Here is a 17869-nt window from a genome sequence, read left to right as displayed (position 1 = left end):
ATATGTTTTTATTATTCACGATACAAATTTGAAATTATGTTAAAGTCAATAAATAAAATAAATAACTTAAATAGAAGTATATGCAAAAACATCAAGACAAGTTATAGAATTCTTGTTGTTTAAAGTCGTCTTGGTGTGATTTGCTTTTTGTTGTAAAATCTAACCTTCTTTAGGCTCTAGCATTAGCCTGAGCGGTGCCGTAGCCAAAGCTATTGGCAGATGTGTCTACTACCCTGTAGTCAGTGCTCAATCCTTGAGTTCTTGCGGAAGATGATGCTGAACCCTGTCCTGAAGTTTGAGCATTAGCAATTGTTCGGGAACCATCGTAGAGTCCATCGTAGCGGAATGCACCGTATCCCAAGCCAGTATTAGCTGTGGATGTGGCTTTTCCGTATCCATTAGTGTTAGCAGCGGAGGTAATAGTTCCGTAACCTGCACTGTTGATATCAGCACGAGCGCCTGCGTTACCGTAGCCCGTTCCTTGAGTGTTGGCCGAAGATTTAGCGGTACCAAGGCCGTTTGTGTTGGCGGCGGAGTTTGCTGATCCGTATCCATTTATGTTAGCGGTGGATTTTGCAGAACCATGACCAAGGCCATTGTTGTGAGCAATAGAATTGACATATCCAATGCCATTCATGTTAGCTTTGGCATCAGCAGATCCATAACCTTGAGTGTCAGCTGTGGTTTGGATTGTTCCAAAATCATTTGTTTGGGCAGTCGATTTAGCCGAACCTCCGTTAGATTGGCTTGTGGCGCGAACTTGACCGGAAGAAGTGTCAAAGGCCGTACCAAACCGCCAATGGATTCCTCTCTGGTGAACATTTTGGAAGTTTCTGTTGTCGATGTTGGAGGAAGCGGATCCGTAACCCTGAGAATTGGCTGTTGCAACAATGGAATCAATAGCGTTTTTGGCCAAAGAAGCAGCAGAACCACCGTTTGATTGGGATTCAGCAGAGGTCAATCCAAGTCCATTTTGGGCTTTTGACAGCGCCGAGCCAAATCCTTCTGTTTTGGTCATAATATTGGTTAATCCGAGAGCGTTGTTAGCGTTAGAGTAAGCAGATCCAGAATTGCCGATAGTTTTTGCATTAGAAACTGTAACTACGTTGCTATCAATGCCTTGGGTTTTAGCAGAAGATTCGGCAGAACCAGTTCCATCGGTTCTAGCTGAAGTGATAGACGATTCGGTGTTACCATTAAGTATAGCAGACGACTGGGCAGAAACACCACCATTAGCGGGCATTGTGTATCTTATTTCAGCGGGAACTTCAAAGTTTTGTTCGTAAGACAAAATATTTGCAGGTGCTGGGACAGCGTAGTAAGTTGGCATGTTTTGAGCCTCAGCTTTGCCTGATCCATAAACAGAAACTTGGGGTGCATCGTAGATTTCAGCTTTTGCGACTGCTTGACCGGGATACGCTTCGCCATAGCCAATATTTCTGTTTAAGAAATTCTGGTCGTCAGTTGATGCGCTTCCATAAGCTTTAATTGCACCACCTTCGATTGTCGCTGACCCCGTCGCTCGTCCGCCATAGTTATTTGTGTAGCCTTGACCGGTCGCGAAGCTGCGTCCGTCACGATATAAATAACCTGCGAGTTAAAAAATAGCATTTTTGTAATTGCATTATACTTGTTTTTTTTTTATTAAAAATTAAAATATTTATTTTTTACATTTACCACTAAAGAAAAATATTTTTATACAAAATAATTATCGTTAATATTACTCACCATTCAAAATGATTGGACTGGAATGACAAAGGGCGAAGCACGTCAAGGCTACTACAAGCTTGGTTGCCATGTTGCAAGATTAGATCATACGAGATCTCAAAGCTGAGTGGATGCGGAGAGAGCATTTCTCCGACTTTATATACCAATCTCGCTTTACCACTTCTCCGCGTTGGCCTAAAAGTCGTGAACTTCACCTAGAAAAGTCGTTCGCAGTCGTAAATTTAGTTGATAGGTTACGGTAGATTAATTGGCGAGCTCTGAATCAAGATTTTGCGATCGATTTCAGATATTTTTTATAATATGTTGACGTTGATACGATGCTGCATGATCGGATCGATTCAAAGCTTAGTGCAAGTGCAATGACCCCGTTTTATTTAAGAAATAGATAGATTATATTCGATATTTATGGGATTTTAGATATAAACTAAACTTTAATTAAAAAACATATATAATCGAAAGAAACATAACATATATTTTTAACTTTTATTTATTTGTTCATAGATTTTCATACATACATAATTGTTTCGCAAAAGTTCCACTTTATTTTAAACCAAATTAGCTAAGTAATAGTTTTTTAAATATCGCAAAAACGAATATTATTCGAATGGTCATTATATTTTTAATATAGTCAGCACCAAATTAACAACTACAATAGGCATAAAGTCTAAATAAACTGTTTAGTGATTAATTTTTTTCTAACTATTTTTCTTGATTATTTATATCGTTTACATGAAATTCTATAGTTTTAATTACGATACGATATTATGTGAGCTGGTTTTTTATGATCTTAATAAATGATACAATAAGATCTCAGTAAAATCAATAATAATAAATAAAATTAAGTAAACAAAATTTATATGAACTATTATATTTATAATTTTAAACAAATAAATAAAATTATTTATTTAATACATTTGTTTATAGATAAATAAACTTAAGAAATGTTTATTGGCAAAAAAAGGATTAGGGACTTAAAAATATATTTAAAATATATTAAAATTATATATATGTACTCTAGCTTATATTTCAACATAAAATCAAACCTAGAAAATTAAACATTTCATATATTATGATGCTAATGTAACAATAATTATTTACTATCAAGAGATCCAATAATGATCCTAATATTTAAACCCAAAATATATTTTAATACCGGTTTCATGCCTTGTTTGTTGTTCAGCGGTCTCGAAGCTTTATGACCGCGGTCCAACTTTGGCGGCTCTAGAGCATAAACAATCCGGTCGGTTAAAGGATTTGAAATTTCCAAAAAAAATCAAAATGACTAGAACGAGTTATACAAAATTTTAGTTTGACACTTAGAACAATCATTAAGTCAGTTAAAGGACACATATATGTATGGTTTCAATAAATTTAAGTAGTCTGTATTACTAATTTCTAAAATTTATTTTTATTTGTAACAATGTAATTACGACATATCTAGAGGGACCCTTTTAAGAGTAAAGCGAATTAATTTATTAATAAGGTACTCGTATTGCTTCGACTGGTTGCAGAATGGTTGGTTTTTTGTTTTTGTATAATTTAATAACGTAGACGGTCAATAGGCCTTTACCTTGGGTAAGACCCGCCACCAACCATATAATGGCACTGTAAGAAATATTTAACGTTTATTACGTCGTCAATGCGTCACTAGCCACGCGAACGTAGGTAAGGTGCTCCTTGTGTCTTTAATAATAGACTCACGAAGAAAAACAACATATTGCTCTATAGATATAATCATTTGTTAATTCAAATCAGTCGACTTAAACTTTATAATACATCATTCTTGTGAAGGTACACCTTCGTGAGGTTATTTAAAATAAGAATTACTTTTCAAAGAAAGCAAACTCGTAGTCGACAATTAGTTTTATTGTGTACATTTCTTGATGTCAAATTAAATACTAATATTAGATTTTTTATAATTTTATATGTAATTTGTCTTTTATTTCTAGAAATATAACGTTAAGTTGTTTTAAATATAAATTATATGCGCATATTTTTTCAATTTAACATCTAAATATTTTTTATTTATATTTTTTTTAATACGCCCCGTATTAAAATAAAATATAAATAATTACTGAAATATTATAAGTCTGCTATTAGTGATTTCTTTAAATTATACGCGGGTGAAACTGCGGGCACAGCTAGTAACTCATAAGTTTTTATGTTCGCTTCTATCACAAACTATAACTAAAAAAGTAGTAATAATCAAAATTTAAAGTTACAAACATAGTATTTGTAAGTACAATGTAATAGTTAGAACGCTCAATTCGCCGCGTTTTTCAAAGTCAAAGCCAAAGTCAATTGTTCAAAGTTGATTACATACAGATTTGAACGAATTTGAACTTTTGAATTAATTGATGTATTTTAAAGATATGTATTAAAAATTTGATTAATTAAATTTGACAAAAGACAGGCTTTTCGAAGAACGGCTGATGGAAGTGTTACCACTGTGTTACCCTGCCGACTTTCAAATTTCGAGCTGCTACTGAGAATCTTGTCAAATACCATGAACTTTTAATTGCTCAACCCGGGATTTGAACATACAACCTTATAAGGTCGGTCTTTCAATTTTAGAGATGGCGTTGAATTTACCTTCTCCTTAAAAATGGAGAGGAGATGTTAGCCCAGCAGTGGGATATTCACAGGCTGTTACTGTACTGTGCTGTTTGCACTTAGTGATTTTTGCATCGCAACGATTATGACACAAGGAAACATATTAATTTATAAAGAAACCAGTAAGTTTTCCTACCCAAAATCAAATTAATAATTTGTTTTTATGTTATAGGCAGGCGGACAAGAAAATGGGACATGGTAAGTGGTCACCGACGCCCATAGACATTGGCGAGGTAAGAAATAATAACCATTGCTTATATGCAACCAACCAACCAATGCACCACCAACCTTGGGAACTAAGACGTTATATCCGTTCCGTATGGCAGAATATCTGATGAGTGGGTTGTACCTACCCAGACGGGCCTGCACATAGCCCTACCACCAATATATTTCAGTAGTATATCTGATGAGTGAGTGATACCTATAAAATCATATAAATTAATGTAAATAACTCGCTAAATCATATAAATTAATGTCATTCACACACATTAATGTAATTCACTCAATGTAATTTACTCTTAAAAATCCAAATAAATCAATTGAACACATATATGTGTATAATCTGGATGTAGATATGTGTAGTTTATTGTTATACTTAAATATAATTTGTTCCTATGTAAAAATTATTGTCTCCTCTTTCGCGAGAGATCGCTATAAGCGATAAGACCGCCTTTGCGCACCATTTATTGTTTGATTAATTGTATTCTGTTACTCTTATGCCATCTGTTATTCATATTTTGTGCAATAAAGTCTTTAATAAATAAACATATTTTTTGAAATTGAAAAGAATATTCTGATGGATGGTATTCTTGGAATGAAAACTACCTCTCCTCGACTCACATCTTATAATAAATCTGTAAGACTAGTGGGTCATGTTGAGGTAAAACTTCGAGACTACCAATTAAGTGGTACACCTGACCTTGCACTTTTAAAGTGAGCATTTCTTCTATAATTTGTTTGGCTCAAAGTCATTTGTTTCAAAAAAGTCATTTGGAAACATTGATTATATTTGTTAATAGGGTCCATGAAATGTTAGCGCACTGGATGCTAACAAACGATCAATGTACACTACAGTATATACCAAGAGCATCTTCTTTGCGTTTGCGTTTTATTTACGTATTTATTGCACTTCCCTAGGAGATATTGATAATTAAACATTGTGTTTTTTATATTTCGAAACGATCTAACTTCGAAATCCATGTTTATTTATTTATTTCAAACCCGAAGCTTGTGTATAAAATTTCACGCTCCGAACTTTGAAAACGACCGGTTTTCATACAATCGTTCGTCGCTTATTTTACCCCTTTACGGGTGGAATTTCTAAAAATCCTTCCTTAGTAGATGTTTACATCATAAAATACATCAACTATCAAAATTTCAAGAATATTCAGGAAATAAAAAATGAATGGTCAGGAAAAGTCATTATATATGTATAGAAGATATTTGAAACTTATAAGGATATGTACTTTCCATTGCTTTAAATTATGTATATTTTTAACTTCATAATTAAAACATTCTTTAAAATGTTATTCTGATATGATTATTTGTAATTATGCCATGAATTGTGATTGTTGTGGGATTTAATAGAAAGTATTATATTATTAATATGTTTTTATTATTCACGATACAAATTTGAAATTATGTTAAAGACAATAAATAAAATAAATAACTTAAATAGAAGTATATGCAAAAACATCAAGACAAGTTATAGAATTGTCGTTGTTTAAAGTCGTCTTGGTGTGATTTGCTTTTTGTTGTAAAATCTAATCTTTTTTAGGCTCTAGCATTAGCCTGAGCGTCTACTACCCTGTAGTCAGTGCTCAATCCTTGAGTTCTTGCGGAAGATGATGCTGAACCCTGTCCAGAAGTTTGAGCATTAGCAATTGTTCGGGAACCATCGTAGAGTCCATCGTAGCGGAATGCACCGTATCCCAAACCAGTATTAGCTGTGGATGTGGCTTTTCCGTATCCATTAGTGTTAGCAGCGGAGGTAATAGTTCCGTAACCTGCACTATTGATATCAGCACGAGCGCCTGTGTTACCGTAGCCCGTTCCTTGAGTGTTGGCTGAAGATTTAGCGGTACCAAGGCCGTTTGTGTTGGCGGCGGAGTTTGCAGATCCGTATCCATTTATGTTAGCGGTGGATTTTGCAGAACCATAACCAAGGCCATTGTTGTGAGCAATAGAATTGACATACCCAACTCCATTCATGTTAGCTTTGGCATCAGCAGATCCATAACCTTGAGTGTCAGCTGTGGATTGGATTGTTCCAAAACCATTTGTTTGGGCAGTCGATTTAGCCGAACCTCCGTTAGATTGGCTTGTGGCGCGAACTTGACCGGAAGGAGTGTCAAAGGCCGTACCAAATCGCCAATGGATTCCTCTCTGGTGAACATTTTGGAAGTTTCTGTTGTCGATGTTGGAGGAAGCGGATCCGTAACCCTGAGAATTGGCTGTTGCAACAATGGAATCAATAGCGTTTTTGGCCAAAGAAGCAGCAGAACCACCGTTTGATTGGGATTCAGCAGAGGTCAATCCAAGTCCATTTTGGGCTTTTGACAGCGCCGAGCCAAATCCTTCTGTTTTGGTCATAATATTTGTTACTCCGAGAGCGTTGTTAGCGTTAGAGTAAGCAGATCCAGAATCGCCGGTAGTTTTTGCATTAGAAACTGTAACTACGTTGCTATCAATGCCTTGGGTTTTAGCAGAAGATTCGGCAGAACCAGTTCCATCGGTTCTAGCTGAAGTGATTGACGATTCGGTGTTACCATTAAGTATAGCAGACGACTGGGCAGAAACACCACCATTAGCGGGCATTGTGTATCTTATTTCAGCGGGAACTTGAAAGTTTTGTTCGTAAGACAAAATATTTGCAGGTGCTGGGACAGCGTAGTAAGTTGGCATGTTTTGAGCCTCAGCTTTGCCTGATCCGTAAACAGGAACTTGGGGTGCATCGTAGATTCCAGCTTTTGCGACTGCTTGACCGGGATACGCTTCGCCATAGCCAATATTTCTGTTTAAGAAATTCTGGTCGTCAGTTGATGCGCTTCCATAAGCTTTAATTGCACCACCTTCGATTGTCGCTGACCCCGTCGCTCGTCCGCCATAGTTATTTGTGTAGCCTTGACCGGTCGCGAAGCTGCGTCCGTCACGATATAAATAACCTGCGAGTTAAAAAATAGCATTTTTGTAATTGCATTATACTTGTTTTTTTTATTAAAAATTTAAAATATTTATTTTTTACATTTAGCACTAAAGAAAAATATTTTTATAAAAAATAATTATCGTTAATATTACTTACCATTCAAAATGATTGGACTGGAATGACAAAGGGCGAAGCACGTCAAGGCTACTACAAGCTTGGCTGCCATGTTACAAGATTAGATCATACGAGATCTCAAAGCTGAGTGGATGCGGAGAGAGCATTTCTCCGACTTTATATACCAATCTCGCTTTACCACTCCTCCGTGTTGGCCTAAAAGTCGTGAACTTTACCTAGAAAAGTCGTTCGCAGTCGTAAATTTAGTTGATAGGTTACGGTAGATTAATTGGCGAGTTCTGAATCAAGATTTTGCGATCGATTTCAGATATTTTTTATAATATGTTGACGTTGATACGATGCTGCATGATCGGATCGATTCATAGCTTAGTGCAAGTGCAATGACCCCGTTTTATTTAAGAAATAGATAGATTATATTCGATATTTATGGGATTTCAAATATGAACTAAACTTTATTTAAAAAACATATGTAATCGAACGGAACATGACATTTATTTTTAACTTTTATTTATTTGGTTATAGATTTTTATATGTATATAATTGTCTCGCAAAAGTTCCACTTTATTTTAAACCAAATTAGCTAAGTAATAGTTTTTTAAATACCGCAAAAACGAATATCATTCGAACGATCAGTAGGCATAAAATCAAATAAGCTGTTTAGTGATTTATTTTCTCCTTTCTTCAATATTTATATCGTTAATATGAAATTCTATAGTTTTAATTACGATACGATATTATGTGAGCTGGTAAATGGTACATCACAATCTCAATAAAATCAATAATAATAAATAAAATTAAGTAAACAAAATTAATGTGAACTATTATATTTAAAATTTTCAGCAACTAAATAAGATTATTTATTAAATACATTTGTTAATTGTTAAATAAACTTAAGAAATGTTTATTGGCAAAAAAAGTATTAGGGACTTAAAAATATATTTAAATTATATATATGTATTCTAGCTTTTATTTCAACATAAAATCAAACCTAGAAAATTAAATATTTTATATATTATGATACTAATGTAACAATAATTTAGTTACTACCAAGAGCTCCAATTTTTTTATGCAGTGCCGTGCAGTGACGGAGAAAGAATACATTTCACTGCCCCTATCTTTCCCATGGGTGTCGTAAGAGGCGACTAAGGGATATCTGAGCGACCATCTGCTCATCTGGTGGTAGGATGCTAACATCCGCCTGGCTTGTTACTACTGTACGCATGGTGAAAAACTCGTGAAGTGGCTTGCAGCCAGGTTTCGAGGTCAGCCAGCGTACAGCCAGTGCCCGAGCGAGTATTGCCGCGATGGGTGTTGGTCCAGTGGAGACGGCTGTTAAACCAATGCCGGGGGAAACTGTATTGACCTGCCAGACCTGAAGGAACGGCTGTTCCGATGATCGCCCGTGGCATAGTACAGGGGCCCGAGCGTGCCTAACCAGCTCGCGAGGCTGCCCCACCAGGCCACGCATAATTTTGGGGTGGACCGTCGTGCCGGTTGGTGACCGGAAGGTGGGGTGGTGGCGGCCACTTCCGGGGGGGTTCGGGGGCCCTTCCGTTCGGCGGATCAGTATATTTTCCCTTTTGGCAACCATTTGGGGAAACACGCCTCCATAATTTGCCCATCCCTATCGTGGCAATACGTCGCTCGCTTCACGTCTCTTTTCCTTATTTTTCCAAATGGTAGTGCAACTAATAAATAACGGTCGTTCAGCGGTGCACACAGCCACCATACCCACGCTGTTTGAGGTCGAGTTCTCTAACATCCGAGGACTCCACGCTTACCTCAATGCTGTCCACCACCATCTCGAGACAGCACGGCCAGCAATGTTGTTTCTCACGGAGACGCAAATACTCCTGCCGACACCAGCTACCTTAACTATCCCGGCTACATGCTTGAAGAATCTTTCAAAGCGAAAGCCGGAGTATGGTTGTTCGTCAGGGCGGATGTTTGTTGTCACCGATTGCGCTCCTTGGAGGACCCCTCCTTCTCCATGTTGGTGGTACGTGTGGACCTGGTACGTCAGAGTCGAGTCTACGTGTGCCTCTACAGATCCCACAATGGTGATTTGGAGACAAGCCGATTATTTGACCATCTTAGTCGGGTGGCAGATGCTGCGCAAGAGCAGTTTCCTAACGCGGAATTGGTGTTTTTGGGGGATTTTAATGCTCACCATGAATCATGATTGAAATCCCTCAAAATTGACCATGCTGGAAGAACTGCTCATGTTTTTGCTCTCACACACGACTTGACCCAACTGGTTGATCAGCCCACCAGGATCCCAGACATTGATGGGCAAGCGCCTTCTCTACTGGATCTTCTGCTGACTTCTCACCCGGTGGAATATCAGGTTGTGGTTCAGGCTCCACTTGGTTCTTCGGATCACGGCCTTATATCTACCAAAGTGTCACAGGCCAAGCTGCCGTCATCAGCGGTATGCAAACGTCGCGTTTGGCACTATAAGTCGGCAGATTGGGACGGTATGCGCGATTACTATGCGTCAGTCCCTTGGAAGGAACGTTGCTTCAGTGGGAATGACCCGACAGCTAGTGCCGCTGCTGTTGCTGATGAGATCATGTTAGGAATGGAATACTACATTCCTAGCTCAGATCTCATCAGTAGGGGTACACGTAACCGTTGGTTCACTCGTGAATGTGCCGACGCTGTATCATCTAAGCAGGCGGCATATCGCGCGTGGATCAACGGCTGCTTTAGCGGGGCATCTAACATTGACTCACTGAAATCAAACTACAATAAAAATTCCAAGTCCTGTAGGAAGGCATACACGAGAGCGGATGCACAGCGCATTGTACAGATTGGTCATGACCTTATTTCGCATCCTAGGGGCTCCCGTAGCTTCTGGCGTCTGACCAAGTCTGTGCAAAACAATTTCTGTCAACCTTCGCTGCCACCGCTCAGAAATCCGGACGGATCGCTAGCTCACAGTCCGCAGGAGAAAGCCGACCTTCTGGCTAAACTCTTTGCCGACAACTCCGTGATCGATGATTGTAGTGCGCTGCCACCAACAATACCTTCATGTGGCCACACGATGCCTGACATCAAAATCAGGCAACGTGATGTGCGTGTGGAGCTGCAGTCACTTGATATACGGAAAGCTAGCGGTCCCGATGGAATACCAGCCATAGTGATGAGTTTAATGCCAAGAAAACACAGGTATGCGCTCTCACAGCGAAAAAGTCACCATTTTCACCTCTTCCCTCCCTCTGTGGCACACCGCTGATAATACAAAGCAAAATCGCCATGCTGGGGATGGACGTTCGCTGCGACCTTAGTCCAAGGGATTACATCGAGGCTATTATAAAAACAGCTTCACGGAAACTCGGAGTTCTGAACAAGGTGCGGCGTTTTTTCACGCCACAACAACTGTGCCTGTTATACAAAACACAGGTACGGTCTTGCGTTGAATATTGCTCGCACCTTTGGGATGGCTCCGCTAAGTACCTACTGGAGGCCTTGGACCGGTTGCAGCGACGTGTAGTATGCGTTATTGGCGACGTAAAGGTCACAAACACCCTTGAACCTTTACAATAGCGTCGCGAGATAGCAGCACTGAGCGCTTTCTATCGACTGTATCACTTCGAGTGCTCTGAGGAATTATTCTCTCTAATTCCTGCTTCCCCCTTAAGTCCACGCGAGCTGATTCTCGATGTCACCGCCTAACTGTAACATCAATTCCATCGCGCGCAAATAAATTTGGCAACTCCTTTCATTGTCGCACTACCAAAAAATGGAATTCCTTACCAGCTCACGTGTTCCCCTCCTCTTACAACCCGGGTTCCTTCAAACGAGGCGTGAAGAGGCCTCTTGCGGGCCGGAAAGGCGGGGACGGCTAGTACAGAACATTCTTCCCGTATGTACTGGCCGTCGTCGCGTTTGGACTCTACTACCACTTACCATCAGGTGGAGTAGAGTCATTTGCCTTCGCGGCGAATATAAAAAAAATAAATATATTGGTTTCATGCCTTATTAGTTGTTCAGCGGTCTCTAAGTCTTATGGCTGCGGTCCAACTTTGGCGGCTCTAGAGCATAATCAACCCGGTCAACAGTTAAAGGATTTGAAATTTCCAATAAAAATCAAAATGACTAGAGCGAGTTATACAAAATTTTAGTTTTACACTTAGAACAATCATTCAGTCAGTTAAAAGACACATATGTGTAGGGTTTGAAGAAATTTACGTAGTCTGTATTACTAATTTCTAAAATTTATTTTTATTTATTTATAAGTACATATATTTATAATATTATTATTAACAATGTAATTAAAACATACCTAGAGGGACCCTTTTAAGAGTAAAGCGAATTAATTTATTAATAAGGTACTCGTATTGCTTCGACTGGTTGCAGAATGGTTGGCTCATTTTTTGTTTTTGTATAATTTAATAACGTAGACGGTCAATAGGCCTTGACCTTGGGTAAGACCCGCCACCAACCATATAATGGCACTGTAAGAAATATTTAACGTTTATTACGTCGTCAATGCGTCACTAGCCACGCGAACGTAGGTAAGGTGCTCCTTGTGTCTTTAATAATAGACTCACGAAGAAAAACAACATATTGCTCTATAGATATAATCATTTGTTAATTCAAATCAGTCGATTTAAACTTTATAATACATCATTCTTGTGAAGATACACCTTCGTGAGGTTATTTAAAATAAGAATTACTTTTCAAAGTAAGCAAACTCGTAGTCAACAATTAGTTTTATTTTATACATTATGACAAAAGATAATTACACAATTATTATTATTACAAAAGATAACTATGTCATTTTTTTTAAATCATATTTAAAATAGTTCCCCCCGATTCCCACCCGACGCAAAGACTGCCCATAATGCAGGCCGCATTTCCACGCTGTCATTTATACATTTATTGATGTCAAATTAAATACTATTATTAGATTTTCTATAATTTTATATGTAATTTGAGTTTTTTTAAATATAAATTATATGCGCATATTTTTTCAATATAACATCTTAATATTTATTTATTTATAATTTTTTGAATACGGGTCCGTAGGTATCTTCTCCTCAAATAGGGAGAGGAGGCCTTAGCCCAGCAGTGGGACATTTACAGGCCGTTACTTTAAGGTATCTTGACAATATACATTTTAACAATATTTTTAAAATTAATCGTAATCGTTCGAGCGGTTTGTATATATTACATCTATACTAATTAGATTATCTGTACGTATAATAAATCTGTAACTGATCGTTGTCTGCATATGGAAGATATATGAGTAAAACTATTACCGGGGGCAATAGAACCCAAAACAATGATTGTTAGAATTCTTTGTCTGTTTGTCTGTGCGTTTGTGCGCGCTAATCTTAGAAATGGCTTAAAGGGTGCCGTTTTCATTAATATATTGTGACAAGCTTCACTTAAAATTTAGTGTTTGTTTTATTTCCATCGGTTCATAAAAAAAGTTATGTCAATTTAAAGAATTATGTCAACGATTTATTTGCTAGAAATGCTATAAAATAGCTGATCAGTTGAATTGTCTGAAACTTTAGCTACCTATAAATGATAGTTTGTAAAATGATGATGATTGAAAGTTTATAGAAGCAAAACAAACTTAAAAAATAGACAGATTACTTTCTTTCAATGCAAGTTGAGCTCAGATTTATATAATCAATCATAATAAATAGGGTTCAGGTTACGCTGGTATACGTAAGTTAAACGCGTAAATAACAAACCTATCTAAGCTACCTACAATTAGCGATTAAGGAGATTTATAAATATTTGACATTAATAGTATATTTAATTGATGTTATTTGGTTTTCTCATATTTGGTAACTTTCTTTTTAATATTTTTAAGTTGGCTACATGGGGCCCATTCAAGATTTAAGGGAATACTGTTTTTATTATGGCCAATTATATGTTGCTCTTTCTAAGTCCGGGTGCGGCGAAAACCAATAAATACTAATAACCCACGAAAATAAAACTAAAAATGTTTATATACTGAAATATTATAAGTCTGCTATCAGTGATTGACGGATACACAATTCAAAGCTAAAGTCAATTGTTCAAAGTTGATTACATACAGATTTGATGCGAATTTGAACTTATGAATTAATTGATGTATTTTAAAGATATGTATTAAAAATTTGATTAATTAAATTTGACAAAAGACAGGCTTTTCGAAGAACGGCTGATGGAAGTGTTACCACTTTGTTACCCTGCCGACTTTCAAATTTCGAGCTGCTACTGAGAATCTTGTCAAATACCATGAACTTTTAATTGCTCAACCCGGGATTTGAACATACAACCTTATAATGTCGGTCTTTCAATTTTAGAGATGAGGTTTGTATTTACCTTCTCCTTAAAAATGGAGAGGAGGTGTTAGCCCAGCAGTGGGATATTCACAGGCTGTTACTGTACTGTACTGTTTGTACTGAGTGATTTTTGCATCGCAACGATTATGACACAAGGAAACATATTAATTTATAAATAAACCAGTAAGTTTTCCTACCCAAAATCAAATTAATAATTTGTTTTTATGTTATAGGCAGGCGGACAAGAAAATGGGACATGGTAAGTGGTCACCGACGCCCATAGATATTGGCGATGTAAGAAATAATAACTATTGCTTATATGCAACCAACCAACCAATGCATCACCAACCTTGGGAACTGAGACGTTATATCCCTTGTGCGTAGTGGCAGAATATCTGATGAGTGGGTTGTACCTACCCAGACGGGCCTGCACATAGCCCTACCACCAATATATTTCAGTAGTATATCTGATGAGTGAGTGATACCTATAAAATCATATAAATTAATGTAAATAACTCGCTAAATCATATAAATTAATGTCATTCACACACAGTAATGTAACTCACTCAATTACTCTTAAAAATCCAAATAACACAATTGAACACATATATATGTATAGTATGGATGTAGATATGTGTAGTTTATTGTTATACTTAAATATAATTTGTTCCTATGTAAAAATTATTATCTCCTCTTTTCTACTTAAATGCACTTACCTTTTGTCTTACAAAACTTCTTTCACGGAAGGTTGTCTGTGAGAGATCGCTATAAGCGATAAGACCGCCTTTGCGCACCATTTATTGTTTGATTAATTGTATTCTCTTACTCTTATGCCATCTGTTATTAATATGTTGTACCATAAAGTGTTAATAAATAAACATATTTTTTGAAATTTAAAAGAATATTCTGATGGATGGTATTCTTGGAATGAAAACTACCTCTCCTCGACTCACATCTTATAATAAATCTGTAGGACTAGTGGGTCATGTTGAGGTAAAACTTCGAGACTACCAATTAAGTGGTACACCTGACCTTGCACTTTTAAAGTGTGCATTTCTTCTATAATTTGTTTGGCTCAAAGTCATTTGTTTCAAAAAAGTCATTTGGAAACATTGATTATATTGGTTAATAGGGTCCATGAAATATTAGCTCACTGGATGCTAACAAACGATTAATGTACACTACAGTACATACCAAGAGCATCTTCTTTGCGTTTGCGTTTTATTTACGTATTTATTGCACTTCCCTAGGAGATATTGATAATTAAACATTGTGTTTTTTATATTTCGAAACGATCTAACTTCGAAATCCATGTTTATTTATTTCAAACCCGAAGCTTGTGTATAAAATTTCACGCTCCGAACTTTGAAAACGACCGCTTTTCATACAATCGTTCGTCGCTTATTTTACCCCTTTACGGGTGGAATTTCTAAAAATCCTTCCTTAGTAGATGTTTACATCATAAAATACATCAACTATCAAAATTTCAAGAATATTCAGGAAATAAAAAATGAATGGTCAGGAAAAGTCATTATATATGTACAGAAGATATTTGAAACTTATAAGGATATGTACTTTCCATTGCTTTAAATTATGTATATTTTTAACTTCATAATTAAAACATTCTTTAAAATGTTATTCTGATATGATTATTTGTAATTATGCCATGAATTGTGATTGTTGTGGGATTTAATAGAAAGTATTATATTATTAATATGTTTTTATTATTCACGATACAAATTTGAAATTATGTTAAAGACAATAAATAAAATAAATAACTTAAATAGAAGTATATGCAAAAACATCAAGACAAGTTATAGAATTGTCGTTGTTTAAAGTCGTCTTGGTGTGATTTGCTTTTTGTTGTAAAATCTAATCTTTTTTAGGCTCTAGCATTAGCCTGAGCTGTGCCGTAGCCAAAGCTATTGGCAGATGTGTCTACTACTCTGTAGTCAGTGTTCAATCCTTGAGTTCTTGCGGAAGATGATGCTGAACCCTGTCCAGAAGTTTGAGCATTAGCAATTGTTCGGGAACCATCGTAGAATCCATCATAGGGGAGTGCACCGTATCCCAAGCCAGTATTAGCTGTGGATGTGGCTTTTCCGTATCCATTAGTGTTAGCAGCGGAGGTAATAGTTCCGTAACCTGCATTGTTGATATCAGCACGAGCGCCTGCGTTACCGTAGCCCGTTCCTTGAGTGTTGGCTGAAGATTTAGCGGTACCAAGGCCGTTTGTGTTGGCGGCGGAGTTTGCTGATCCGTATCCATTTATGTTAGCGGTGGATTTTGCAGAACCATAACCAAGGCCATTGTTGTGAGCAATAGAATTGACATATCCAACGCCATTCATGTTAGCTTTGGCATCAGCAGATCCATAACCTTGAGTGTCAGCTGTGGATTGGATTGTTCCAAAACCATTTGTTTGGGCAGTCGATATAGCCGAACCTCCGTTAGATTGGCTTGTGGCGCGAACTTGACCGGAAGGAGTGTCTGTACCGAATCGCCAATGGATTCCTCTCTGGTGAACATTTTGGAAGTTTCTGTTGTCGATGTTGGAGGAAGCGGATCCGTAACCCTGAGAATTGGCTGTTGCAATAATGGAATCAATAGTGTTTTTGGCCAAAGAAGCAGCTGAACCACCGTTTGATTGGGATTCAGCAGAGGTCAATCCAAGTCCATTTTGGGCTTTTGACAGCGCCGAGCCAAATCCTTCTGTTTTGGTCATAATATTTGTTACTCCGAGAGCGTTGTTAGCGTTAGAGTAAGCAGATCCAGAATTGCCGGTAGTTTTTGCATTAGAAACTGTAACTACGTTGCTATCAATGCCTTGGGTTTTAGCAGAAGATTCGGCAGAACCAGTTCCATCGGTTCTAGCTGAAGTGATTGACGATTCGGTGTTACCATTAAGTATAGCAGACGACTGGGCAGAAACACCACCATTAGCGGGCATTGTGTATCTTATTTCAGCGGGAACTTGAAAGTTTTGTTCGTAAGACAAAATATTTGCAGGTGCTGGGACAGCGTAGTAAGTTGGCATGTTTTCAGCCTCAGCTTTGCCTGATCCATAAACAGAAACTTGGGGTGCATCGTAGATTTCAGCTTTTGCGACTGCTTGACCGGGATACGCTTCGCCATAGCCAATATTTCTGTTTAAGAAATTCTGGTCGTCAGTTGATGCGCTTCCATAAGCTTTAATTGCACCACTTTCGATTGTAGCTGACCCAGTCGCTCGTCCGCCATAGTTATTTGTGTAGCCTTGACCGGTCGCGAAGCTGCGTCCGTCACGATATAAATAACCTATGAGGTGAAAAATAGCATTTTTGTATTTAAATACATGAATATTAATTAATTAATAAAAATGTTTTATTATTATTAAAAACATAAAAGTTTATCTTCAAATTTCAAAAAGAAAAATACTCATTTTAAAATTATTATTTTTTTATAATTAATTAATTTTAAATATTAATTTTTTATCTTTAATTTTACTCACCATTCAAAATGATTGGACTGGAATGACAAAGGGCGAAGCACGTCAAGGCTACTACAAGCTTGGCTGCCATGTTGCAAGATTAGACCATACGAGATCTCAAGGCTGAGTGGATGCGGAGAGAGCATTTCTCCGACTTTATATACCAATCTCGCTTTACCACTCCTCTGTGTTGGCCTAAAAGTCGTGAACTTCACCTAGAAAAGTCGTTCACAGTCGTAAATTTAGCTGATAGGTTACGGTAGATTAATTGGCGAGTTCTGAATCAAGATTTTGCGATCTATTTCAGATATTTTTTATGATATGTTGACGTTGATACGATGCTGCATGATCAGGTCGATTCATAGCTTAATGCAAGTGCAATGACCTGGTTTTATGTTAGAAAAAAATATGTATATTTATAGGATATCCTACAGAACTAAGCTTAATTTAAAAAAAAAAAACATAAATAATGGAAACGAATATAAATAA

At 37.1% G+C, this 17869-nt stretch overlaps 1 protein-coding gene across 3 annotated transcripts; it reads right to left on the bottom strand.

The window, feature by feature from the left end:
* Nucleotides 1–3: 3 nt before the first annotated feature.
* LOC126769092 (uncharacterized) lies at nt 4–17537 on the bottom strand. 3 transcript variants are annotated; one of them, XM_050487644.1, is made up of 3 exons: nt 17402–17537; nt 6354–7505; nt 4–432 (listed from the first exon to the last, which is right to left on the bottom strand). In XM_050487644.1, the coding sequence occupies exons 1-3, from the start codon at nt 17469–17471 to the stop codon at nt 170–172; spliced, it is 1485 nt and encodes a 494-aa protein (XP_050343601.1). In that variant the 5' UTR covers nt 17472–17537; the 3' UTR covers nt 4–169. The 3 variants fall into 3 exon arrangements, with proteins under 3 accessions (XP_050343601.1, XP_050343591.1, XP_050343608.1); XM_050487634.1 differs by lacking the exon at nt 17402–17537 and adding an exon at nt 7643–7804; XM_050487651.1 differs by lacking the exons at nt 6354–7505; nt 17402–17537 and adding an exon at nt 1729–1813 and having other exon boundaries at nt 4–1590.
* Nucleotides 17538–17869: the final 332 nt, after the last annotated feature.

This window comes from Nymphalis io, chromosome 1, assembly GCF_905147045.1.
Source record: "Nymphalis io chromosome 1, ilAglIoxx1.1, whole genome shotgun sequence".
Taxonomy (NCBI): domain Eukaryota; kingdom Metazoa; phylum Arthropoda; class Insecta; order Lepidoptera; family Nymphalidae; genus Nymphalis; species Nymphalis io.
This window is presented reverse-complemented; position numbering and strand designations above follow the sequence as displayed.